This window comes from Cokeromyces recurvatus (genome assembly GCF_025118155.1).
Source record: "Cokeromyces recurvatus strain NRRL 2243 chromosome Unknown BX663scaffold_12, whole genome shotgun sequence".
Classification (NCBI taxonomy): domain Eukaryota; kingdom Fungi; phylum Mucoromycota; class Mucoromycetes; order Mucorales; family Mucoraceae; genus Cokeromyces; species Cokeromyces recurvatus.
Window position 1 is genome coordinate 449,800 of NW_026251398.1, and position 24,728 is coordinate 474,527.

A 24,728-nucleotide genomic window follows, 5' to 3' on the forward strand; every position below is an offset into this window, starting at 1 on the left:
TTTGTTTTTTCTTTTTCTTTTCTTTTCTTTTCTTTTCTTTTTTTTTTTTTTTTTTTTTTTTTTTTTTTTTTTTGTTATACAACTACTAAAAATAAGCCAAATAATGCAGCAATAAACAAAGGCACATTAGAATATAATCTCAATTGAAATGCATTAGAAGTAGTAGTAGATCCAGGAGCAACGCCAGTACCAGTAGTTGTACCTAATTTTTTGTTAACACTAGCATCAAAACTAGGGAAAGTGATAGAATGTTCAAGGTATGGATGAGGAATATTCATACAGGTAGCGACATCAGTAATATGTTTGTAACTCTTTTGAATAGCAGGATAGTGATTAGCAAAGAATTGCATCGTCATATTGTTAATCTCATGTGAGAGAACGATATTACCCGAGTCCTTGAATGTACCATTCGTACCCATTTGGATAAAGTCAAGATAACGTTGATTCACAGTATCAGCCGTGACTCCTGGGGTTGTCCCTGCTGCCCAATCATCAGTATCCAAGTTCCAAAGGATAGCTGTCATGTTTAATTGGGTCGCAATCCATCGAACACGATCATCAAGATCACCTAAAGCCTATATAGAATAAAGGAAGTGAATAAGATAAGTTCTAATTTATGATGAATATAATAACAACCTCCCCCCCTCCCTCAGTTCCTTTCTCCTAAAACTTACAGGTCTCCAATGTAATGGTGTAACACCAGTGACATACTTGATAGCTTTAGCAGTATAATATAATTCAGCTAAAACTTCTTGGTTAGAAAGTGTAGTCATCATACGATGAGACCAAGTATGACCGCAAAGATGATGACCATCTTTATGTCCACGTAATGCTCCATATGGCCAACTAAGCACATTTGATCCAATATAAAACATAGAAGCTCTTTGTTTGTTTGATTGAAGTAAATCATAAAGAGCATTATGTGAGCAATTAGGACCATCATCAAAAGTCTAAGATATAAATATATATATATATAGAAAAAAAAAAGGAGGTTATATAAGGAGAACAATATATATATAATATGTATATACATATATAAAACTTAAAAGCCTGAACTTACAAGACCCCAAGTTAATGGTTCAGGACAAGTATAAATATCTGGATTAATATCGGCTGTTTTCGGTTGAACGCACTGAGTAGCTGACCACCAACAGTCAGGATCCTTTGCAGTGTCATATCCTGTCAAGTCAAGACCACCTGCAGGTGTAAGTTTTCGTACGGGAGCTTTAGGTGCTTTGGTCCAGTCAATTGAATTATAAATTCGCGTAAACTCAGCAGAGGCAACCATATTGTTACTTGTTGCAATATCCCAAATTACAGGCCATTGTGTTTTGTCAATAGTGAAATTAGATTGATAATATTTACATTCAGTAGCAATATCATGTGAAGTCATTTGTGGAATATTAGGGATAGACACTTTAGTAGGATCAGTTTTGCTAGGAAGATTAGAGATATCTACTGTAGCAGTTACAGCAGTAGCTAAGGCTGCAATGAATAAAGTTCGATAATATATCCACATTGCAAGAGATGAATTATAACTCTAAAGTATACACAAATATATTTGTAAAATAAAGAAATTAATACAAGGAAAAGAAAGAAAGAAAGAAAGAAAGAAAAGAAAACGCAAGCTAAAAAAAGGTACTAATTTATTATTATATAAATATCTATTTGTTTTAAGGAGAGTTTTTTTTTTCTTATTTTTCTTTTTGGGGGGGGGAGAGCTAAAGAATAGATAGTTTAGGAGATAAAGGTGTAAACAGGGGGACTAAGGGTCGAGACAAAAAGAAACTAAAAAAAAAACATGTTATACATAACAGGAGATCGACACGCACACCACATGCAAAATCAAATTTGCACTATTTTACTAATTTATTAGTGCACTTTTAGTAGGAAAAAATGATTAGCGTTGCTTAAAATGCAGGCTTTTAAAAAATAAAAAATAAATCTGTGCATAAAGCATACAAGAAAAAGTAGAAAGGCATGTCTGCACATGCTTCTAAACACTCAATAAACTTTGAAGCAGCAGAACCCTTAAAGGTCACTTGTTATAAGAAAAAGTCTGTTGTATGCATCTTTTCAAAATGTTTTAAAGTCATAACTTGCTATTCTACTAGTCCCTATTATTTAACCCCGCTTTTTTTTTTTTTTTTTTTTTCACTATAGTGTTTCGCGTTTGAAAATACAAAAATTAGAAGGCAAAAATTAAAAAAAAAAAATCGGTGTTACCAATAAAAAAAGTCTTAAAGTCTAATAATATTTTTTGTTGGTTAGTAGAACTTATGATTGAATAGTAAAATATATGAATGAACAGTAAAATGTTCTTGTCATCAATACAAATACATATTTTACCCAAGGAAAAAAAAACGGATTTTCTGTTTTTTTTTTTTTTTTTTTTTTTTTTTTTTTTTTTTTTTTTGGACTGATTCACAGCATAAAACAATGAATATGTATCTAAAAAAGAGCTAGTAAACAACCTAATTAGTCCGAAAAATTAATTCATGAGATTTTGCAGTGGTTCAGAGGTGAAAAAAAAAATCCCTTACAGTATTCGCGGTACTCTTGTCGTATTGAGTAAAAAAAACATGTGCTTTTGGTGATGGTGACAGTAATGGAAAGCATCAGTTATGAAAAAAAAAAAAATCATGATCAGTTATGGCTGAACGTCAAACTATTCAGTTGATTAAAGTTAAAAATAACGACTGAATGTTATATTGTTAATAAGAGCTAATAATCAAAAGCCAATATACAATACATATTACTATCAATCTAGAACAAGCTGCAACTGTATGGTTTTGAAACAATACAACAAGGACTTATTGCTACCCAAATAATTATTGTCATAGTTTGAATAAATAATAATAAGGAAATCTACAGTTACATAACAGTAAAGCATCATATATTTTGTAATTAAAAAATAAAAACTATTTCAAGTTCTTTGTGCGCTTTTTTGCTTGATAGTAAAAGGTTTTCAGAGTATTTGACGAGGTATATGATTGGAAGAGGCCTTTAGATTTTTTTTTATTAGTAAATTGTTCTCCAATTTTTATATTTTCCTAGTTTCAATAAATAAATAAACATTAAGCCTGTATTTTTTTTTTTTGTGTGTGTGTGTGTGTGTTTTGATCTATTTGAGATGCGGTCAGTTCAAAATCATCGTCTTTAAACTTTACCTTTTGATTTCCCATGCTGTTTAAAACTTCTTCAACGTACAAAGGGCTCGTTTAATCATAATACTAGGATCTGTATCCTCAAATTCGATTATTTTTTGTAATTTTGATTTGGTTTCCTCTATTTTAAGCGCAAAAAGATAAAGAAAGAGAAAACAAAAAAGACAAGTCTGTGGAAACTCTGTATAGTTCATTGAAAGGAAAATAATATAAAAGTTGTACCAAGAAGAAAATAATATGGAAAAGTGGCAAGGGCTATTTATATGTTTTTCGCAAGGTAAGTGATATTAATAGAAGTATAATTTGGATAAGTGAATACTGGTATAATAAATCATTATGTGTAAATGTTGTCGGTGTAAATGTTGTCAGTGTAAGTGTTGTCAGTGTAAGTGTTGTCAGTGTAAGTGTTGTCAGTGTAAGTGTTGTCAGTGTAAATATTATCTCTAAAATATTCAGCTTGTAATAAGATATTATTTCTGGAGTAAGCAACGCGTTCATATTAATTCACAGTGAATATTCCAGCTATAACAATAATATCAGTTATTATATGCTACTATCATTATCATCCTCCGAGAAGTTATTACATAGCAATATTTAATATTATAGATGTGTATATAATATGTATGGCATGTATAAATAATTGTGTAATTGAATATAACAGTCATAAACCTATTGTATCCTTATTATTACATAATACAATGTGTATAATTAGTTTTTAATGCTCGAATACCTTAACAATGACTACTATTAAAACTGAATCTAGAATGAATATTATGCTGTGAAGTTCAATATACTAGTTTTATTTGAATAACCTCTTTACTATGTAATAAATGATGGTTTATCTCTATTAATTTAGTTGTAAGGACGACTACAATCATATCATGTAGATTGAAACCTGATTCATCTATAAAAGCACAATTCTTCTGGTAATCAGAATTATTCTCTTTCTTTACATTTTTCAATTATACAACTTTCTCTTTCAAATTGTCGTATCAGGATCTCGTTCTTCACGAAGAATCTCAGCTCTCCTTAAATATAAATTACATTTTGTCCTCATATGCTTATAAACTGCATTGACCGAGATTCTTAAATCTGGGAAAGCTTTACCACCACTCTCATTAAATTTATTCCATATTCTATAGGCTAGGCTGTGTTACGAGGAATACTTGCCTTCTTTGCAGCTTCAGGTACAAGATAACCCTCTTCCTGCAAACTGTGAATGAAGTCAGCAATTTAAGCGTGAGAGTAACTTTTTGTACTTTATTTGAACTAGCTGAAAGTCTTCCTCCTCAAGTATCAAATTGGAAAAGTTGTCTTCTATTTCTTCCAACTCATCATCAGCCATGCTATCTTTAGTAGTAACGTTCATTACACTATACTGAGCATGACTATAATTTGTGTCTTGTGTTTCTTCCCTCTCTCTCTCTCTCTCTCTCTAACATTTCTTCATCAGAAGTAGTATATTCATCTACACATTGTTCTTGCTGGTTTGGTTGATATGGAATAAACGACATTGCTTGTTAAATCGGCACTATTTAGTAAAATTGTAAAAGAAAAGAAAAATAGCCTCAGCTGTGGATCTCAAATGGTTTCAAAATAGTCTTGAAATTTTACTAATCTGTCTTGTGCCTGTTCCCTAAAACGTACCAAGTTTTTTTTTTTTTTTTTTTAAATTGTCCCAGAAAAAAAGTACGTCTAAATATCTATTCAAAACCCAGTATTTTAGAATACATTGAAGAGAAGTCACTTTGTGATAACAATCAACTGATCCGACACAACAATAAATCTTTATAAAGCTGACTTATTAAATAGAGACTACCACGTCAAAGTTCATAATGACTTTGCTTGCAACATCAATGGCATATTATGATAACATAATGTTAGTACTCTTAGAAAAAAAACGAAACTTTTTTAAGAGAAAATGTTTAGTGAACCATCTGTATTATTATTTTTTTTTTTTTAAAAAAAAAATTATTCTGTCGAAAAAAAAAAAAAAGGCTGCAATACTGATTATGTTACATAAGCAACAGTGTTTGTCAACTTCGAACAAGTCACGATGTCAATCTTAGATTTCCTTATTTGAATCCAACGTAATATTATCTTAATATACAAGGTGTATTGCATGTTTGCCGAGACGAGACTTTTTTTTTCTTTTCCTTTTGGTGTATATTTTTTTTTTATTTGTACATATTTGACATAGTATATAAATAAATTAACAATGGATAATCTGATAACAGAAAACGAACTTGAAAATGCTTTAGATTCAATGACTATAAAAGAAGAACCAGAAACAGTAACTAGTATAAATAAAACAAATAGCATTTCTCAAAGCCCACAAGCAAAATATAAAAGAAGGTATTTTATTTTATTTTATTTTTTTAAAATAAAATAATCGAGGAATGTCTAAGTTTCTTTGAATGTAATAGATTAGCAACTTATAATCAACATATGGGTATGCAAACATCTCACATTCAGCCTACTGATGACATTTTTAATCCTAATGATCCACGCTTAAAAGAAGTAAAGTCAAAGAAAAAAAGAGTATATTGTAAAGAAAAAAAATAACATTTTAATTCACATATAATAAACTAGGATATTATTGCTATTATTATGCAATATTTACAAGATGAAGGATACCATGCTTCACAGTCAGTATTATATGATGAAACAAATGTAAAATGGAAAGAAAGAGAAGAACGTGCTATGGAAATAAAAAGGTTAAAAAAAGCTATTCTGGGTAAATAATATACTTTTGTATACATTTTGAAAAACTAATCCCTTAGGAATAGATGGAGATTGGCAAGAAGTCGAAAAATTATGTACAAAGCCAATAGTTAAAAACCATAGATCGTTTTTATATTCAGTTTATAAACAGCAATATTTAGAATATTTAGAAAGACGTGAGATTCAAAAGGTAAAAGTAATGATTTTTATATATACGAGTGAGTCTATTTCACTTATATTTTCTTTCCAAAAAAAAAAGGCTTTCACATTTTTAAATAAACGATTAAAACCACTTGAGCATTTTCAAACAAAGCCAAATGAATTTAAAGATATGTGTTATTTATTAACAGCCAAATCAATTCATGAGGCACCTAGTTTTAAACATTGGGAGGGGATTATGGCGTCAAGAGAAGGGCTTGTAGATCAACTGCAAAGTATGCTTGAATTTGAATCTGCAGATCGTACGGGTAATCGACATATCCCACCTGATCGTCTGTTGACTCTATTACGACAAGCAGTTGCTTATCAAATTGAATTCTCAAGGTATCATCCTAAGATTGCACCTACTGTGAACACTCTGTTAGATGATTATACAAGTTTTGTAATACCAAATGCGCTTGGTGCTACCTTAATAGGACATCAAGGAAATGTCAAATGTATAGGATTTATTGGACAAGAAGGAAAACAGATTGTATCAGGTTCAAGGTAAATTTTTTCAAGATAGCAAGGAATAATCATGTATTTATTATTTATAATTAGTGATAATACTCTGCGTATTTGGGATACAGAATCAGCAGAATGTTTAGATGTTTTAAAAGGACATCGATCACGTATTTGGGACTTGTCTACAACTCATGGTGGTGAGTTTGTAGCTAGTGCAAGTGGAGATTCTACGGTTAAGATTTGGAATTTAAAGAATAACACTAAAATAAGCTGTGTGACTACCTTGAATGGACATGCGGGTGATGTTTATTCAGTTAGATATCATCCAAATGAAAGTCATTTAGTGACCGGTGGCTACGACAAGACCGTTAGATTATTTGATGTAAATACAGGTGCTATCATCAAGACTTTTCCAGGTCATCAATTAGCTGTTACCAAGACTATTTTTAATCCTTTGGGTAACCTGGTTATTAGTGCGTAAGTCATTAGAAATATCAAATACATAAAAAACATATAAGCTAATATATCTTGTAGATCTAAAGATAATACAATCAAGTTCTGGGATATTGTATCTGGTTTATGTATCCGTACAATTTCTTCTCATTTAGGTGAAGTGACATCAGTAGAAATGAATTCTAGTGGAACACTGTTATTAAGTAGTTCAAAGGACAATTCGAATCGACTTTGGGATGTCAAGATGGTAAAACCTATACGTAAACTTAAAGGACATCAAAATACATCTAAAAACTTTATTCGAGCGAATTTTGCAGATAATAATTTAATTGTTGGAGGTAGTGAAGATGGAATTGTTTATATTTGGGATCAAGATACAGGAGAAGTCTTGCAGAGACTACGTGGACATAATGGTGTAGTTTATGACGCAGCTTGGAATGCTAAACAAGGAATGCTTGCAAGTTGTAGTGATGATCAAACAGTTAAAGTATGGTGGTATGATGACTCGGTATGTATATAAATATATAGGTCTATGTATACGCATCTAATTGACTTGTTTTATACTAGGTTCCACTTGACATTTAATTTTTTTTTTACCTGTATTTTTATTTTTATTGATTATTATGCAAATAAAAATAGAAAGACTTTCATGAATCAATACCAATTTTAGTATGAAACTTATAAAATCATACAAGACAAAATAACAGTCAATATTTAAAATTCTTACTTTTTCCTTGTGTATATACTCAGTTAATAAAAGAAGATGGGAAAAGAAGAACCTAAATCACCGTCTCCTCTTCTTAACCCTATTTCTAAATGCTTTTGTCAGAATAGAGAAGGACATGAAACAGATATAATACCACCTTGTAAATCAAGTAATCATTGGAATTATGCTTTATTACAAATTTGTAATTCTGTCTTTAATACAACTTCACCTGCCATTACTTCACCTCTTAAACACATTTTAACTTATGAACGTCAATTAAATAGACAAGATGATAGTTCAATAATTAACAAGTTCCGTTATGTGCCCAACTACAAGTTTAATTCAGAACCTTTTGCAGTAAAAGATATTTTTGAATATCGTCAACGACGGTCAGAACACCTCTTGCTTCGTTTAACTCATTCCCTTCGTAATGATGAATTTCATCACTCTATTCTTAGACTTACAAAAGGCGTTTTTATGGTACAACAATTAGAACCCCTTCAATCACCAACGATGATGGTGAGGGATGAAGATTATGATGATGTTTTTTTAACTCAAAGTAAACAAATACCATTCATTGATACATTTTCGTTTAATGGACTCTTTAATGACATGATGCAACAAGCCATGACTACTTCACCCGTTCATATATATAAATCAATATCCTATACAATGGGTATACGGTTTACGAATCCATACAAACATATGCGAGATATAGTTGTGAGAGGTAATATCCCACTTTGGTGTCAGTCTTTATTTATTGTAGAATATTTAAAAAGATTACCTGTTCAACCAAATGCGGTATTAAATGGACTCTTACCATTTGCAAAAGATATTCTGTTTGAATTTAAATTATTGTCAGCAGATCAAGATGTTCCCTTTCCAATATTGATTCCAGCCTATGAAAGATATGCTATGGAATTAAGTGAACCACAAATACTATTCAACTATAATTCTTTTAAATCTAATGATATGCAAATTGGATGGAAAGAAAGAGAAAAGAGGATATTAAATGAAGTACTTTATTGTGATATTTCAGATGAAACAGCAGAATTGATTACTAATTTAGCTAATGAATGGAAACTGACATATGAGGGTTTAATATAATTCGATTTTTATTATTGTTTTAAAAAGAAAAATAAAGAGGAAGGAACATTCATTTTTATTTCACCATCATTACCTTGACCGGTGAACTTCTTTTAGTGTCTAGTATTTACAGCTGCTATTATGAATAAGACTTTAATGCTGTCTATTTTATATGTTCCTTAGAGGTACCTTCTAATAAGATACTTGATGGATGATCATTCACATGAAAAGAAGATTCATCTATTGAATGAAAAGCAGATTCAGACATAATTACCATAGGAACAATAGATAACATATCAATATTATTATTTGCAGCTGCAGAAAATAAACCATCGGGAGATGCAATCTTCATATGTCTCCAACGATTTTTTTCTATTCTATTCATAGTTACTCTTGACCTATCCATTTCAGGAGAAGAAGGGCGTAGAATAGATAAAGCTGATGCTACATGTAAAGTGACAAGAATCAATATAAAATACATAGTAAAATATGAGATGAAAAGATTATAAATAAATAAAGAAGATAAAGACATTTATATTCTTTTTTATTTTTATTTTTTGTTTATTTACTTTTTTTTTTTCTTCTAGCCAAAATTAAAAGATGTATATAAATAACATATAGTTTCGAATCTATAATATTCTCGAATATTAAAGGCTTAATGTAATAGTTTCTGATTTACAATAAAAAAAAAAAAAAAAAAAAAAAAAAAAAAAAAGTGCATTTGAAACATCGACAAAAAAATGAAAATTTTATTATCCTTTTTTTTTTTCTTCTTCTTCTTCTCGTTGTATACACAGTACAAAAAAGAAAATGGTAGAAAATAATCGCTCCAAAGTACAGCAACATAAACAAAGCCCTTTAGGTAAAAAGCCTTTGGAAACATTCATTGGAAGCACTATCAGACTCAAGACTGCATTTGATGAAGAAGTTGAGGGTTTAATCTATACTTGTGATCGCATCACTAATTGCATTGTGATTGATATCCTTTTTTTTTGTTTATTTTTATTCATTATTATTATACTACTAATCTATATTATTTATATTTCCTTAACCTAGTCCTTTTTTTTTTCTTAAAATATATGTGTATATACATTGCTCACATAAAGACAATAAGACTTCCAATCGCAAGAATTGTAATTTCCGTATTATCAAGATATCCCATATAAAAGAAATTTTATTTTTGACAGCAACAACAAATGGAGTTAAAGATTACATGCCTATTAATCAAATATATATTGATCGTTTAAAGCAACGTGAATCCGAAGTAATGAAAGGGGTTAAGAATGAGGTATCCAAAATTGGTATTGGAGTAACAAAAGAAGGACAAGATATATTTAATGCATTAAGTAAAACGTAACGTATTTATAAAGTGCGTGTACAATGCTGCAATGACTTATATTTATAATGTAGTTTACCATGTCGATGGTCAAAGGATACGATTATTGTAATGGATGAAATATTAATTACCCCACCTTATGGAGTTAATGACTGTAAAGCAAATGCAAGTTCATCTGCTTTACTTGCAAGAATTAAAAAAGTGGTAAAAGAAGTTTGATTCATTTTATTTTGATTGCATATTAATTTCTTCATTATTATTTATTAAGCTTGAAGGGGAACGAAAAAGACTTGCAAAATAAACAATGTGTAAAAAAAAAAAAAAAACAAAAACAAAAACAAAAACAAAAACAAAAAATCAAAAAAACACAAAATTATATTTATATTTCAAGCTTTCTTTTTTTCTTTCTTTTTTTCTTTCTTTTTTTTTTTGTGATAAATTATGTAGGCATAATACAATATGCTAAAGAAGTAAGATATACTTGTTGCGATGAGAAATTTATTGTCCGCGTTTAAATATGCTTCAGGCACATCATAATTCACATGCAAAACATATAAATATAAAGAAAAGAAAAAGAATAGTAGGATCACGCGTCTCGTTATTTATAAATCACGTTCATTTCCTTTTTATATTTATATTAATATCTTTATTGCTTTTTGTCTTTTTTTTTTTTTTTTTTCCTTTCTTTTTTCCTTTCCTTTTCTTTTTTTTTTCTTTTTCCTTTCCTTTTACTTTTACTTTTACTTTTTTATAGCAATTGTTTTCTTATAAATGTTAGGTCACTCGTTCTCTAATTGTCCATTGCGTTCTTCTTCTTTACTTATTACACATCATAAAACACAATCTATTGTAACAGCTACAGACGAAGCACTAGACTTGTTAGGATATTCATTGTCTGATTTGCTCGGTAATTCAATTCATATTTTAAACCTGAAACTATCTTCAGAAATCACTTGTATACCAGAGTGCACAATAAAGCATGCAAACGGTCAAATATTAAATTTTCAAGTCTGTGTGCATCAAGATCCATTAGTACAACAAGTCAGCAGTTGTTTAGATTATTGGTTAATACGTTTATTAACAGCAAAAGAGAAACAGAGATACTCATCACCGGCATTAGTCTCTATCTTACGCTTAAGCCCTTATGGTACCATTGAACAAATACAACAACAACAGCAATCGCCTTTATTAAAGCAGTCGACAAATGAGTTAATGGGACGACCTATTATGGCTTTTGTTTATAATGAAGATATACCTTATTTATGTGCTAATCTTGCAAAACTATATTCATCATCAACAACAACAACAACACTTTTCAATTCTTCGCCTTTATTTATTCGATGGTTAAATTTGCCCTATTTAATTTCTTCTAACACTGCTTGCGTTGATAATGCTGAGGAAGAAAGTTTACGTTATGAGTGGATGTCATTTACACTTCTGATGTCTAATGAGCAACATTCCGTTCATCCCATCTGTTTAATAAGACCTTTACAAATACCCTATTTACAAAAAGAAGAAAAAGAAGAAGATTTAAATTTAACGTTATTTAATATGCTTATGCAACATATCCCTTTATTAAATCAGCTATTAAAATATGGTAAGCATTTATATCAACACATTTTAGAAGCTATGGATACATCAGCAAATGAGAGTAAAGCGTATATCAATGAATTTTATAAACATGTTGTATTTCAATTAGTGGAATTAATATCTACAATTTTGATGATAAAGAGTACTCAACATAAAAGCAGTCTTCCTTTAAATAAGCAACAGCAAACGTCTAGTAGTCATCATGATAACACATTTGGAGGTCTTTTATGGGATTTATTTAAATCTAATCTACAACGCTCTTCAAAAATTTTGGAATTTACTGGTTTATTAAATTATTATCAAACAACACATTTAAAGACTTGTATTGAAACATTAAATACATAGTTCATTTAAATCCCCGTCTTTCATACAATGCGATTATTATAAATAATAAACCTTTATTGTTATTATTATTATTTATAAGCAAACTAATGACTGAGCATGTAACACTAGAATGGGTTCTATCAGTTTAGGAAAATACTGCAAGTAAACAGATGTAGTATTTTCCTTTCGTATAAAAGTCATTTTCTATTCTTCAAGCTCATGCAGTAAAAGCTTCAATTTTGATTTGTATAGCATAAAAGCAACATTGTTTGCTATTGTATTATTCATATATTGTTTGACCAGTTAATACCCAGAAAGAATAAAGTAGACTAATTGCATTACTCTCGTGAATTGTTAATACTACACAAAAATTCTTGCTAAACATTATGAACATATAGCTCAATGTCAAAAGAGCTATATACGTATATCTTTTGTTCAATATTCTTTTTTTTTTTTTTTTTTTTAAGAAAAAACCTCTTCATGTAGATTATGTTTCCTACCGAGTATCTAGAAGCAATTTTTAGTATAGAGTAATCAGCAATACATTCTTTCAATTATGTATATATATTCTAACAAGAAGAAAATAATAAAGCGGATTTTCTTAAATAGGAAAGGGAGAGAGCCATTACAATATTTACTGATTTGAAATAAATTAATTATAGTTGTAGAAAATATCATGTAAAATTGTTATACATTACAACAAAAACAGAGGTTACAGACTATGCACAGCATTGATAGTCCTAAAAATTAAAGAATGACTTGTATTATATAAGCAGAAAAAAAAGGAGGGGTTCTTATACTTACAGTTAATTCTTTTTTATTGTTTCAACTCTTTTATTTTTTTGTTGATTTACATTTGATTATATTTATTGTTACTGTCATAGGGTGTACTGATGTTTGTTATGGGTCATTTACTCTAAATTTAAATATACGTATGATATTATGTTTATTAAATACTTGTATACTTGTACTGGTATGACTAATAAATAGGATAAGTCTGTTTTTATTACATATACATAATACAATCTTTTAATGTATGCCAAACGCAAGAATTAAAAAAAAAAGGGGGAAGACTGTTAACTTAATGAACTATAGGCTAAAGTTTAGTTATCAAGATTAAAAATGATGCATATATTAGGACTCTTACGATATCCAAAATTGTAGCTATGTTAATTTTGAATTAAAAGTTTATGATTCTTAGTTCCCTTCAGGATAGTTTTCAATTTCTTTGCAGAAGCCCTATTTTGAAACTATACTTGGTCTGTCGTGCATCAAGGATAAAAGAGTCTATTCTTTATTTACAATACCCTTTCTTGGACACTCTTATGTACTATATTAACAGTTTTTCGCTTGATATCTGACGGTTAATCATCTCTACAATTCTATTACTGGAGCACTGACTTCATTCACACATATTCTATTGAATGCTTGCACATATATACTGATCTTTATAGCTATTACTAAAGATTCAAGACCTTTTGTCCTACCTTTTAAATTTGCCTCAAACTCTCTCTCTCTCTCGCTCTCTGATCTATTTGCTGGTCTATTAGATATATGATTCTTTCCAAAATGAATAATCTGTTTCATGCTATATCCCCCGCTTTATCTACATTTTTCTTTGTTACTTGAATATCTATCTAATACTAATATTCCTTTATGTTATTTTTAAATGTATCTTTTTTTGTCTCTTTAATTCTATATAATAGTTATTTTTTTTCGCAGCTAGTTATGTAAAGAGTACAACTTACTTGGTGTTTATCAATGCTGTTATTACTAATGCCTTCATTCTAAATAATTTTAGTACAGAGAAATAAAATCTTTTATGTAGCAATTAGTCAATTCAACTTAACATACATGTTTTCCCGTATTTATTTTTATTTTAAGAAAAATAAAGTAGAGTATTCTTACATTATATGCAAATAATAAAAAAAAAATAGCATACGTAAAATACGCAAATTTATTAAATAGGTTTACGATTAAGACAATCTTCAAACTTGGATGCAGAATAATTACAAAATTCTCAAAGATCACTGTACAATATTCTATTGAAAGCGTCTGCAGTTCTTGAAGTCAATATCCCTTCCAAAAGCCGCTTTTTTTTCTAAGTTTGCTATTATAAACCGAACAAAATTGCTCGATGGGGTTAAGCTCAGGCGAATAAGGAGGGCTAATATACGCACCTATAGTCTCAGCCCTCAATAAGGCTTTGAATATCCTGATTTTTATGAATAGAAGCATTGTTCATATTCAGATAATGACTTTTAAATACCTCATGACGGTCCATTATATCCAAAACACTTGTTGTGGTTTACAAATAAAAATAAAAGAATAAAAAGAGAAATGAAATAAAACAGACAGAAGAAGTATATTGAGCCTTGTCAATAAGCCTTATTAAGATAAAAAATGAATTAATTCAATTCTGATTGTGATTTTAATGTACAAAATAAGGGTCAATAGTATAAGAGTATCAATATATTTTGTGGATAAGGATGATGAGTAATAAAAAGATAAAAAATATAACAAATTGTATTTGATAATACAATTATAGAGTGATTATTAAGAGTTATTATAGATCTATATCCACATGTCTTTTGTATATAACTAATAGGTGTACTCTGAGTGGAATTAATTATTATGCGTACTTGTATTATACTTGATTTACTCCAGTTTAACTTGATATAAATTTATATTCAGCAGAACAATAATAGAAGAAAGTATATTTTTTATATATAGAGCTTTTATTAATTATTTTTTCTATGCAGGAGTAAACATATTCTTAATATGTCTATAGACAGAATTATCATACAAGTACACTATATGCATTCTATTATGACTATTTATCTTATTGAATCAAGTTACAAAGCTTATAACCATGATAATACCAATGTTGCCTTTATAAAATATTTGTTGTATTTGTGCATAGCATCATAAAGATATAATAAAACATAAATATTGAATTTTCATTACAGAATAATGTTGTATAAACAATATCATCATGTCAACCATAAACTATGTAATTATTAAGTATAATGTAAAACCTCCAAATGGAACCCTTAATTGAGATTGAACTAGCTATATGACAAATATAATACTAGATCATGACTGTTGATAGTATCATAAAGAGGTTAATATTTAACACAACGACAATGAAATAGCATCTATAAATATTCTTTATAGCCGCTAAGAAAAGCATGAATAAATAGCCAGATAATTTATACAAGAAGAATAGATAGTTTCTTCTTTATATACATATTTAGTAAAAGCTATTCTCACTTGTGCCTGTGTCTCACGATTTATTTCTGTCTTTTTATATTCTTAAACTAAAACTATACAACAAGCTCTTCGTGAATTTTACAGTTTTTATTCTGAAGTAGAGAGATGAGATGATAAATTGAGCAACCTGTTGTGGTTTAGACTTTGTTGGAGTCCAGATCATACGAGGTAGTTGCATAACTTCCAGTTCAATTCCACCCATGACTAACTCCATGCCATAGGGAGTCTCTTCCTCTTCATCCTCAGACATATAGTCATCTACAAGTCGCTCCAAACGATACAATGTTTTGATGAACACTTCTGTTTGATTTGACTGATCTTCTTGTTTAATTAACTCTAGTCAAATCACACACACAGAAAGTCGTTAGAAGTGGGAATATAATGGTAAATTATGGAGTTCCTCATAGTGGGTAACTCTTTTCAAACAAAAGGAAAAAGAAGAAAAAATAATTATAGTAATCACTTGGTGGTATGGACTACCTATGTCCTTTCCTTTAAAGAAACAGAAGACTAAGAAATGCTAAGACATACGAAGCCCCCCCTTTTTTTTTCTTTTATGCAAGCCTTAAGCAGCTAAAAGAAGGTAAGTAGCAGTAATAAACCCATAAGATACCAAATAGTATTTGTTTTAGTTTTAGTTTTAGTTTTTTTACTACTGCTGTCAAATGTTTGTATTGGTCACTAAATCATTTTATCCAACAGTCAAAAATTTATTAATTTTATTTACTCAACTTTGAAGCTTTTTCATTGGCTGCTGCAAAACATTGTATTTAATACTTATTCAGGTACCAATTCTGTTCACTTATCTCTCATCCTTAATTATTTAATACCTTAAAATGAATATTACAAGAAACCAAGCAATTTGTATATACTTCTATGTTGATTATACTGATGAGAATGTAAACCTATATAATAAAAAGATTGAAGGGTTTGATGACGTTGAAATTTATTGGAATATGAATGAGAAGGAGCCAGTTATTGTATCTAAGAAAAGAGTCCGAGGTGATCCTATGACTTATAGAAAATATTTAGAGGCTATTCTGTCCTTAGATGAAGATAATAACAAAAGAGAAAGAATAGAGCTCGTTAGCGAATCGCAAGTAAAACAGTTTATTAATGAAGTGTACTGTTATGAAAAGCCATATAATGAATATATATATTTGAAACAAACAATTTCCACAAAGACAATCTATGAAACTGTTCAAAATTACACCATAGTTTTTGAGCAAAAGACAACGCAAGCATTTGCAACCTGGTGTCGTAACAGTAAGTTAAGATTTCTACATGCAAAAGAGAAACGTGGTAATAGAAGAACAAGAGAACTATATGTCTTGGAAGACATTTATCATGGTAAACCTAAATGGCAGAATTAAAAAACCATATCTAATGTATTTAATTGTAGATGATCTTGTTAAGCCAATCTGTAGCTATCTACAAAGATATCAAGATTCTTTGAAACATCTAATTGAACAAGGGTATGAGATCGTAGGATATGCCCGTAAATCTCCTACGGATACTGATATTGATAATAGAGCCAGGCTACTCCAACTAATGGTAGCAAATTTACGTGAACGATCGTTTGCAACAAAAGTATATGTGTCGCCGTGTAGCTGGGGATCCTCGCCCTTTATTAAATGTGATTTCAAAAATAATGACAATAAAATGATGAAGAAATCATCTGATGTAAATGGAAATACACAAGATTTATTACATCATTTGCAATCATCTGATCATAATATTTGTTTGGTCTCAATTGATTTTTCTTGTTTAACCTCTAGAAGTCAAGACATTAGAGAATTAATTGAAATGAGTTCCTCAGTAAAAAAGATTGCAATTGAAACGTTCACCCAATGTAATGAAATGGGTATCTTTAATACTAAACTTTTAATAACAGATAATAGTTTACTCCAAACATTTAATAACTGAAATGAGTTTATTCAAAGATTAAAATAAATTAAATAAATAATCTAAGTAGGAGATTCTACTTCAAAAAATTAATCTGCTGCTCTGGGGCTGTTGTCAGAATATAAATAATTGATATAACTGTGGCTTTTTATAACCTTCCCTAATCTAATGGGTCTAAGATGATGTGTTGAGTTAGTTTGATGTTGTAGCAAATTTCAACATCACGGAAATTTTCAAGCTTTTTTTTTTGTATTTTTTGACATTTTTTTTTTAATATAGTGTACATATACATATACATATACATAGGAAAACATGCATATTACTGGAATCCTTAATATTTCCATGACTGGTTGATAAAATAAACGTTAAAAATTGTTAGAGACTGCGAGCCTTAAATCAAGCGAAGCATTGACTAGCCCTTCATTTTGGTAAAAAAAAATTAACCAAAGCGTAGCGTTAGGTGCTAGTTTTTGGGACCACCGTTATGGCTCGGCCATGCTTCGCTTGATTTAAGATTCGTGCTGCCGCAGGCTGTTTTTTTTTGAACAGATGACTACATGTTAGGCATCAGGCTATTTTTTTTTTTTTATGGAGACCAAAATGGCTCGGATGTTTATTAGTGAAATATGAGAAAGTCACATTAAAGTTTTTGATATGCGTTTTTTAAAAATTTTGAATTTTTTTTTTTTTTTTTTTTTTTTTTTTTTTTTTTTTTTTTGTAAAGTTTAGATGGTAATAAAAAATAAGTTGTATCAAGGGACGAGAGACCAAGATATACGACTAAATGAGGGAACAACGAGGTGGAATTTAAATCGAAAAGTGAGGAATTGGAAACGGAGACTTACCTGCCGTTAACAACTGTTCACGGAACGAAGTTAGTAAAAGGGATCGAGCAACAGATACCACTGTTGTTGTAACAAAAGGTTGCTCATGGAAGATAAAATTAAAATGAGAACGCCAGATGGCAAGGAGTGTGTGGCCGATACAGACGGAAGCTGGGAGTAAGTTATCATCCCTGGAGTCAGGGAATTTCAAAGCGAAAATAGCCGTTGTTAATAGTTCTACAGAGAAAGGAGCAGTAAAGAATGAAGGCCATAATTCCTGCCAAACCATAAGCTTCAAAGGACAGGCAAAAATAAAATGAGAGCTGTCTTCGATCACAGAGAGTGAGCAGATGGGGCAGTACGAAGATGGTACCGAGAGCGGGATAAACCTATTCAAAACCGCCCGACAGGGCAGTTTGTCATGTAGTATTCTATACCATACATTGCGAGAAAGATGAAATACAGGAAATCGCCAAAAAGATGACCATTTCGTTGGGCTGAGGGTTACAAAGCGATTATCGGAAGCGGGGGTGCAAGCCATGCGGAAATGCTTAGTCGAAATATCCTTTCCTTGGAATGTTAGAGCACAGGAATTAAAAAACGGTTGGGTGTCGATCATGTCATGATTAACCGGGGAATACGAAGGGACACCTAAGTGAGCAAAGCGAGCTTCAATGCATGTTCGTATAAAGAATGGAGCCAGCTGGATGTGATTGTTTTGAACATCTTTCAAAAACTTCCTAACTAAGCGAGGGCGACGCACAATTTCTCTGTTAGTAAATGGCCTAATAGTACGAGAGGTAGGTTCAATCATATACACATCACGCACGGAGAGTTTAAGAATTGATTTGCGAATAGGTTTCGTAGGCTGGTGAATCACAATGTTATCAATGGAAAGTTGCATCGATGTCTCCGGATTGATAACTACAGTGGAAAAGTCCTTAGGTAAAATATCCATCGCATGAAAAAGGAGGTATAGGGGGCTATCGCTATGGGAAACCAAAGGGGGACGAAGAGATGGAAACAAGAAACAAAGACGATAGTCCGTCACCAAAGTATTATTAGGAACCAAACCCGAGATGGTCTCAAGAGAGTACATCAGATAGTCCGCCAATAATGGAAGCACAATAGATTTACAGAGGTTGGGATTGGACCAAAATTCGTGTGAGAGATTAGACCGTCGAATTAAAGGAAGAAGCCAACGAAGTTGTAAGGAAGCTTGTTGTATAAAAGGATCCAGTAAACCAAGCCCACCATTCTTTCGAGATAAGGTCATAGATTTAAAACTAATACGAGGAAAACATCGGATACTGACAAATCCCGAAACTAGAGAAACAACAGAGGAAAGGAAATGCTTAGGCACTGAGACAACCCGTAGAATATACCATAATTTGGAAAGTATCAAATTATTAGCGATGGTCACTCGGCCACGGAAAGAAAGAGATCGATGATTATGTATATTGCATGCTGCTTCAATTTTGGTTAAAAGAGTCTGAAGAAAGGAATCTCGTTGAAGTGGTGAATGGAAGATAGGATATCCAAGGTAAATAATAGAATTTGGCGAATTAACATCATGCCATACAGAAATATTGTTCTGAGCCAGAGGAGCACGCCAAATACGATTATAGATAGAGCTTTTACCAGATAATGCAAAGGCCTCTGTCTTGTGATAATTGATACGAGCATTGGATGCAACAGAATATGTGTGGAGATGCCGATTTAAGATATTAAGATCAGTAGGAGAATTTAAAAAGCAAGCAATATCATCTGCATAAGCAAGTAATTTAACGCGATGTTGGATAGTTGTGGGAGCCGATAAGGACGTTGGTAAATTGTACCCAATAAAAGTAGGGTCGTCGAGGATTCGACGGAGTAATGGTTCAAATGCCAGGTTGAAGAGGACGGGAGATAGAGGATCGCCTTGTCGTAATCCACGCAATTGAGGCACATGCTCAGAGAAAAAACCGTTAATGTTAATTTGTAAGTTAGTGCCAAAAAACAAGTTGGTGATACATTTAATTATTCCAATAGGGAAGCCGAAATGTTGTAAAACACGCGTTAAATAAACCGGATGTACTCGATCATAGGCTTTTTCCTGATCCAGCAACAGGCCAATTGCCTCAGAATCGGAGGAGCGTGCATGAGACAAGACCAGCTTCATCATTAAACCATTGTCAGCAATGAACCGGTCATGGAGAAATCCAGATTGAAGTGGAGTTATCAATTTATTAGCACACACAACTATTCGAGCATTAAGTAAGCGAGTAAACACTTTAGCATCGGTGTTGATAAGAGATAGCGGCCTCCAGTTTTTTAAATCACTCAGGTCACCTTTTTTGGGCAGTAATGAGACACACGTTTGAAGCCACGAGTCTGGGAATACACCATGTGAAAGAGCATCATTATATACTTGGAGAACAATAGCACGGCAATCAGGATGCAAAAACACCAAACGAAGAATTTCATAAGGGATCCCATCCTTACCAGGACTACTTTGTTTCGGGCAGCGTTTAATACCAGCCAACAATTCATCCCAGGTAAATGAACTAGCTAACCAGTATTGATCTGAATTTGGGAGGGATAGAGACGATGGAAGTGAACCGAGTAATTCATTAATGGCATCATCATTTACAGGATCAGGAGAATAAAGATCAGCATAAAAGGATTGAGCCGCATTAAGCATATCGGAGCGTGTAGTACACAAGACAGAGGATCTAGGGTGCCGAATAGCCTTAAATAAAGTTTTTTGTTGTCGTTGGGCTACCGTCCTTTTGAGGTAGCCAGCGGACAATTCACCTTTTTCCCGCCATTGAAGACCGGAGCGCAGAGCTAGAGTATCAACACGATGTTGTTGGATCGAGGCTAATTGATGTTCAACAGCACTTAATTGAGGGGATAGTGAGGCTTGTCTAGTAGGTTCACGTAAAAGTTGTTTACGGAGAACAGAACGCTTATTTTGTAAAACCTCTTCGGCTGTCGAAAGAGAATAAGCTTGTTTACGTGAATAATTTTGTGATACCTTTTTCACCGTTGCTTTTATTGCATCCCATTTATATTGTGCACTCAGACCGAAAGGAAAATTTGCGATAGTTTTTGAAATGGCAGATGCGAGGATGCGACGAAAAGTTTTGGAAGAAGCTAATCGAGGATGAGCACGCCATAGTCCTTTTCCAGTTTGATATGATGGAGCGGACGAATTATTTGACGGAAGGGGAGGCTCCAATTGAAGTGTCAGAGACAGGAGCATGTGATCGGACCAGGCAGGTTGGATGTATAACGCCGTCGGAGGAAGACAGGAACGAGATAGATCATGGCTAACAAAAATATAATCAATACATGAGCTGGAGGAGCCACGGTGAAAAGTAGTCTGATGAAATTGATCAGTAGCCAGAATTGAATCTGTATAATATTTATCCAAATAATTTAACCATGATGAAGGAGCGTTCAGAAAATTATGGGAGGAAATATTAGCATTATATGAGTAGTTAAAATCTCCTAAAACAATGTGACGAGAGGGTATAGTCTCAAAAGTATTGTTAGGATTGAGCAGGATTGGGTCTAAGTACGACTGTCGTTGAGTGTAATCAGCAGGAGCGTATAAGACCGTAACAAAAAGAGGATCGAAAAGAGTCTGCGTGTGAGTGATTTTGACTGTCAGTGTTCGTTGGTCATTATCCCACATTGGGTCAGACAAGTTAAGGAGAGGTGATAGACACACCAAGCCGCAATATTGAGACCAATAACTACTTGTTGCTAGAAATTGGTTGTGAAACAAGTCACCAATATCAGACGAGGATGCATGAGTTTCTTGTAGAGCTAAGATATCAAAGGGTAAAGTACGTAAATATCGAATGAATTGACTACTGATGGAAGGGTCAGAAGTTTTTCGTAGACCTCGGCAATTGAGGGTGCCGATTTTCAGGGTAGGAGATAAGAATTGAGATTGAGTATTAAGCGCCGGGGAGGAATCGCTTAAGTTATAGGAAGTTGTAGATTGATTATTCATAATGTAATAAAGGTATAAGTATAGATTCAGTAAAAGGAAAGACGTTGAGTAAGTATAAGCAAGCAGTAGTGGAAAATATGTATAGAGGAAAGGGATTAATCTTCCTCCATAGCATTGGAACCACCCAAACTGTCCGATTCTACGCTAGAAGTATCTACAGGAGTGATGGCAATCAAATTCTCGTTAAGATCAATATTGTGACTATCTTGATTCTTTTTGTTAAGAGGACACTTTTTACTGTTCGTTTTCTGATGGTCAGTACCGCCACATTTACAACGCTTCTCATTAGGAAGATTTGTCAAATAATCCGCCAGTGTAGAATTTGTACCTGCCGTTGACCGAGTAGGTCGAGGATTGAGTCTAGAAGTGTTTATCTCAGAGTTAGCATTCTCCGTTTGTGGATCGAAAAGAGGTGAAACAGTATCATCCTCAATAGTAGGACTAGTTGGTGGACTCGTTGCACCAATGGAAGAAACGATGAGAGGGACATCGTCAACGGATTCTAAGTTTTTAGAATCAGGACAGGGAGGAGATTGATCTTCTGAGGATGCATGAGGAACTATGATACTAGCAGGTCGGGTTTGAACATTGACTTCTCGACGACGCTTACTCGATGTGGTATTGTCTGTTTTAGTTCGGAAACAATTCCTTGCAATGTGACCTACGTTACCACATTGATAACAACGACGTTTTTCGGAGGGTGCTTTAGTGCAATCTTTACGGTAATGATCGCTACCTTTACAGTATACACAGTGTTTGCCCATGTTTGTCCAGGTGCCGAGACAAAAGGTATTTTCTCCTTCAAGTGGAATGTTATAAGTCAAAACGTCATGAGTTTTATTGGCATTACTAGGACGTTCCATGTAGACATGACCGTTACCTGTGGGCCATGATCCAGACCAATCATCCAAATAAATGACAATCTCACGGACGATACCATATCGTGATAAATTGTTTAGAAGACTGTTGCGAAGCTTATCTAAAGTCCAGATGGGAAGTTTGGTCAAATTGATACGTAGTAGAGCTCGATCTGGATGAACTGCAGGAGAGGCATGGAAAAACGTATCTCCAACGTTGATAGGTGAAGCAATGGCTGACTCACAATCGCCTTTTGAAGCTAAAGTAAATTCCATATTGGTGCCTGTAGAGTCTTCGGTTAAAGTTAATCCGAGACCGACTCCAAGGGGGAATTTATGGCTTAGTTCTAAGGCCAGGGCTGATCTCAAGGATGAAAGGTGCTTAGGAATATGATAAAACACGGAATGTTCAGTAGTACCCGTAAGGTGAACAAGACGCTTGGAGGAATCGTTGGAACAATTCTCAATTTCAGTGGAGCGAAAAAGCGACAACTCTTTTCTGGGGTGAGGAGGCATGGATTTTGAGGGTTTTTTAGAATCCAAACGAGAGTCTCGAGATGAAGTTGCAGTGACTGAAGCATAGCTACGAATAGTTGAGGGGGTGTTGTTAGTCTCAGAAAGAGGAGACAAAGAGTTAGAATTTGATAAAGTGGTAACGTTGTCTGGAGGCAACGTCCCAGAAGTGTTTTGTAGCGGAGGAACCATGTAGGCATCAGGCTATATTTTTTTGAACCTTTGCTTCATTTTGACAGAAAAAAAACGGTCCCCCACTAAAAAACATGGCTCGCCAATTAAAAAACAAAGATGAAAGATGTACAGTATATTCGGTTGAGTTTGTGGCTCTTTTAACTTGCAAAGTATAAGGAAAGAAAAAACAGAAAAGACAAGTCTGTGAATACTTTGTATAGTTTATTTGAGGATAATAATACAAAAACTGTATAAAGAAAAAATGATACGGAAAAATGACAAGGACTATTTATATGTTATTTGCTTGCAAGGTAAGTACAAGTAATAATAATAGAAATATGATTTGGATAAGTGAATACTGGTATAATAAAGCATTATGTGTAAATGTTTTCAGTATAAATGTTGTCAGTGTAAATGTTGTCAGTGTAAATGTTGTCAGTGTAAATATTATCTCTAAAATATTTAGCTTGTAATAAGTTATTATTTCTGGAGTAAGCAACGCGTTCATATTAATTCACAGTGAATATTCCAGCTATAACAATAATACCAATTATTATATGCTACTATCATTATCATCATCCTCCGAGAAGTTATTACATAGCAATATTTAATATTATAGATGTGTATATAATATGTATGGCATGTATAAATAATCGTGTAATTGAATATAACAGTCATAAACCTATTGTATCCTTATTATTACATAATACGATGTATAAAATTATTTTTTAATGCTCGAATACTTTAACAATGACTACTATTAAAACTGAGTGTAGAATGAATATTATGCTGTGAAGTACAATATACTAGTTTTATTTGAATAACCTCTTTATTATGTAATAAATGATGGTTTATTTATATTAACTTAGTTATAAAGGCAACTACAATCATAACACAACGGTCAAAAAACTATTAATTTTATATTACTCAATTTTAAAGTTTTTTTTTCATTAGTTCCTATGAAACACTATAATTAATACTAGCTCAGTTCATCCATCTTTTATCCTTGTTTTTATCCTTGTTTTTATCCGTGTTTTTATCCGTGTTTTCATCCGTGTTTTATCTGTCTTGCATATTTAGGAGAATGTCTATTCAAGCGCCGACTCAGTTCATCCATCTTTCATCCA

General features: G+C 32.1%; 8 protein-coding genes across 8 annotated transcripts; 5 read left to right on the plus strand and 3 right to left on the minus strand.

Moving 5' to 3' along the window:
* Positions 1-63: 63 nt before the first annotated feature.
* Positions 64-1,628, minus strand: BX663DRAFT_509123 (uncharacterized protein). Its single transcript, XM_051527578.1, has 3 exons — positions 1,061-1,628; positions 675-950; positions 64-575 (listed from the first exon to the last, which is right to left on the minus strand). Exons 1-3 carry the CDS (start codon positions 1,517-1,519, stop codon positions 75-77), a joined length of 1,236 nt encoding a protein of 411 aa, XP_051382976.1. The 5' UTR covers positions 1,520-1,628; the 3' UTR covers positions 64-74.
* Positions 1,629-4,146: 2,518 nt separating this feature from the next.
* BX663DRAFT_551849 (uncharacterized protein) lies at positions 4,147-4,681 on the minus strand (the record flags this gene model as incomplete). The annotated part of the gene is made up of 4 exons (XM_051531315.1): positions 4,147-4,268; positions 4,325-4,373; positions 4,438-4,555; positions 4,608-4,681. The coding sequence occupies 4 exons, from the start codon at positions 4,679-4,681 to the stop codon at positions 4,147-4,149; spliced, it is 363 nt and encodes a 120-aa protein (XP_051382977.1).
* A 628-nt stretch (positions 4,682-5,309) lies between these two features.
* On the plus strand, positions 5,310-7,672 carry BX663DRAFT_509132 (WD40-repeat-containing domain protein). Its single transcript, XM_051527579.1, has 8 exons — positions 5,310-5,522; positions 5,594-5,687; positions 5,760-5,904; positions 5,957-6,081; positions 6,151-6,596; positions 6,651-7,031; positions 7,089-7,515; positions 7,575-7,672. Exons 1-8 carry the CDS (start codon positions 5,386-5,388, stop codon positions 7,590-7,592), a joined length of 1,773 nt encoding a protein of 590 aa, XP_051382978.1. The 5' UTR covers positions 5,310-5,385; the 3' UTR covers positions 7,593-7,672.
* Positions 7,673-7,757: 85 nt separating this feature from the next.
* On the plus strand, positions 7,758-8,861 carry BX663DRAFT_509134 (uncharacterized protein). Its single transcript, XM_051527580.1, has one exon. The coding sequence runs from the start codon at positions 7,771-7,773 to the stop codon at positions 8,818-8,820; it is 1,050 nt and encodes a 349-aa protein (XP_051382979.1). The 5' UTR covers positions 7,758-7,770; the 3' UTR covers positions 8,821-8,861.
* BX663DRAFT_509135 (uncharacterized protein) lies at positions 8,862-9,347 on the minus strand (the record flags this gene model as incomplete). The annotated part of the gene is made up of 1 exon (XM_051527581.1): positions 8,862-9,347. A coding segment is annotated over exon 1 (227 nt), but the record flags the coding sequence as incomplete, so codon positions are not given.
* Positions 9,348-9,591: 244 nt separating this feature from the next.
* Positions 9,592-10,467, plus strand: BX663DRAFT_509139 (anticodon-binding domain-containing protein). Its single transcript, XM_051527582.1, has 4 exons — positions 9,592-9,778; positions 9,891-10,152; positions 10,210-10,339; positions 10,404-10,467. The coding sequence occupies exons 1-4, from the start codon at positions 9,610-9,612 to the stop codon at positions 10,434-10,436; spliced, it is 594 nt and encodes a 197-aa protein (XP_051382981.1). The 5' UTR covers positions 9,592-9,609; the 3' UTR covers positions 10,437-10,467.
* Positions 10,468-10,631: 164 nt separating this feature from the next.
* BX663DRAFT_509140 (uncharacterized protein) lies at positions 10,632-12,208 on the plus strand. Its single transcript, XM_051527583.1, has 2 exons — positions 10,632-10,715; positions 10,890-12,208. The coding sequence occupies exon 2, from the start codon at positions 10,907-10,909 to the stop codon at positions 12,068-12,070; it is 1,164 nt and encodes a 387-aa protein (XP_051382982.1). The 5' UTR covers positions 10,632-10,715; positions 10,890-10,906; the 3' UTR covers positions 12,071-12,208.
* Positions 12,209-16,158: 3,950 nt separating this feature from the next.
* On the plus strand, positions 16,159-17,248 carry BX663DRAFT_551855 (uncharacterized protein; the record flags this gene model as incomplete). Its single annotated transcript, XM_051531316.1, has 2 exons — positions 16,159-16,672; positions 16,725-17,248. 2 exons carry the CDS (start codon positions 16,159-16,161, stop codon positions 17,246-17,248), a joined length of 1,038 nt encoding a protein of 345 aa, XP_051382983.1.
* Between the last annotated feature and the right edge of the window lie 7,480 nt (positions 17,249-24,728).

Coding starts and splice junctions, on each gene's coding strand:
- BX663DRAFT_509123 (XM_051527578.1), bottom strand. CDS start 1,519: ATGTGGATATATTATCGAACTTTATTCATTGCAGCCTTAGCTACTGCT. Junction 951..1,060: donor AACCATTAACTTGGGGTCTT/GTAAGTTCAGGC, acceptor TTTATATCTTAG/ACTTTTGATGATGGTCCTAA. Junction 576..674: donor CACCATTACATTGGAGACCT/GTAAGTTTTAGG, acceptor TATTCTATATAG/GCTTTAGGTGATCTTGATGA.
- BX663DRAFT_509132 (XM_051527579.1), top strand. CDS start 5,386: ATGGATAATCTGATAACAGAAAACGAACTTGAAAATGCTTTAGATTCA. Junction 5,523..5,593: donor CAAGCAAAATATAAAAGAAG/GTATTTTATTTT, acceptor TGAATGTAATAG/ATTAGCAACTTATAATCAAC. Junction 7,032..7,088: donor GGTAACCTGGTTATTAGTGC/GTAAGTCATTAG, acceptor TATATCTTGTAG/ATCTAAAGATAATACAATCA.
- BX663DRAFT_509134 (XM_051527580.1), top strand. CDS start 7,771: ATGGGAAAAGAAGAACCTAAATCACCGTCTCCTCTTCTTAACCCTATT.
- BX663DRAFT_509139 (XM_051527582.1), top strand. CDS start 9,610: ATGGTAGAAAATAATCGCTCCAAAGTACAGCAACATAAACAAAGCCCT. Junction 9,779..9,890: donor CACTAATTGCATTGTGATTG/ATATCCTTTTTT, acceptor ATGTGTATATAC/ATTGCTCACATAAAGACAAT. Junction 10,340..10,403: donor TTGCAAGAATTAAAAAAGTG/GTAAAAGAAGTT, acceptor TTATTTATTAAG/CTTGAAGGGGAACGAAAAAG.
- BX663DRAFT_509140 (XM_051527583.1), top strand. CDS start 10,907: ATGTTAGGTCACTCGTTCTCTAATTGTCCATTGCGTTCTTCTTCTTTA.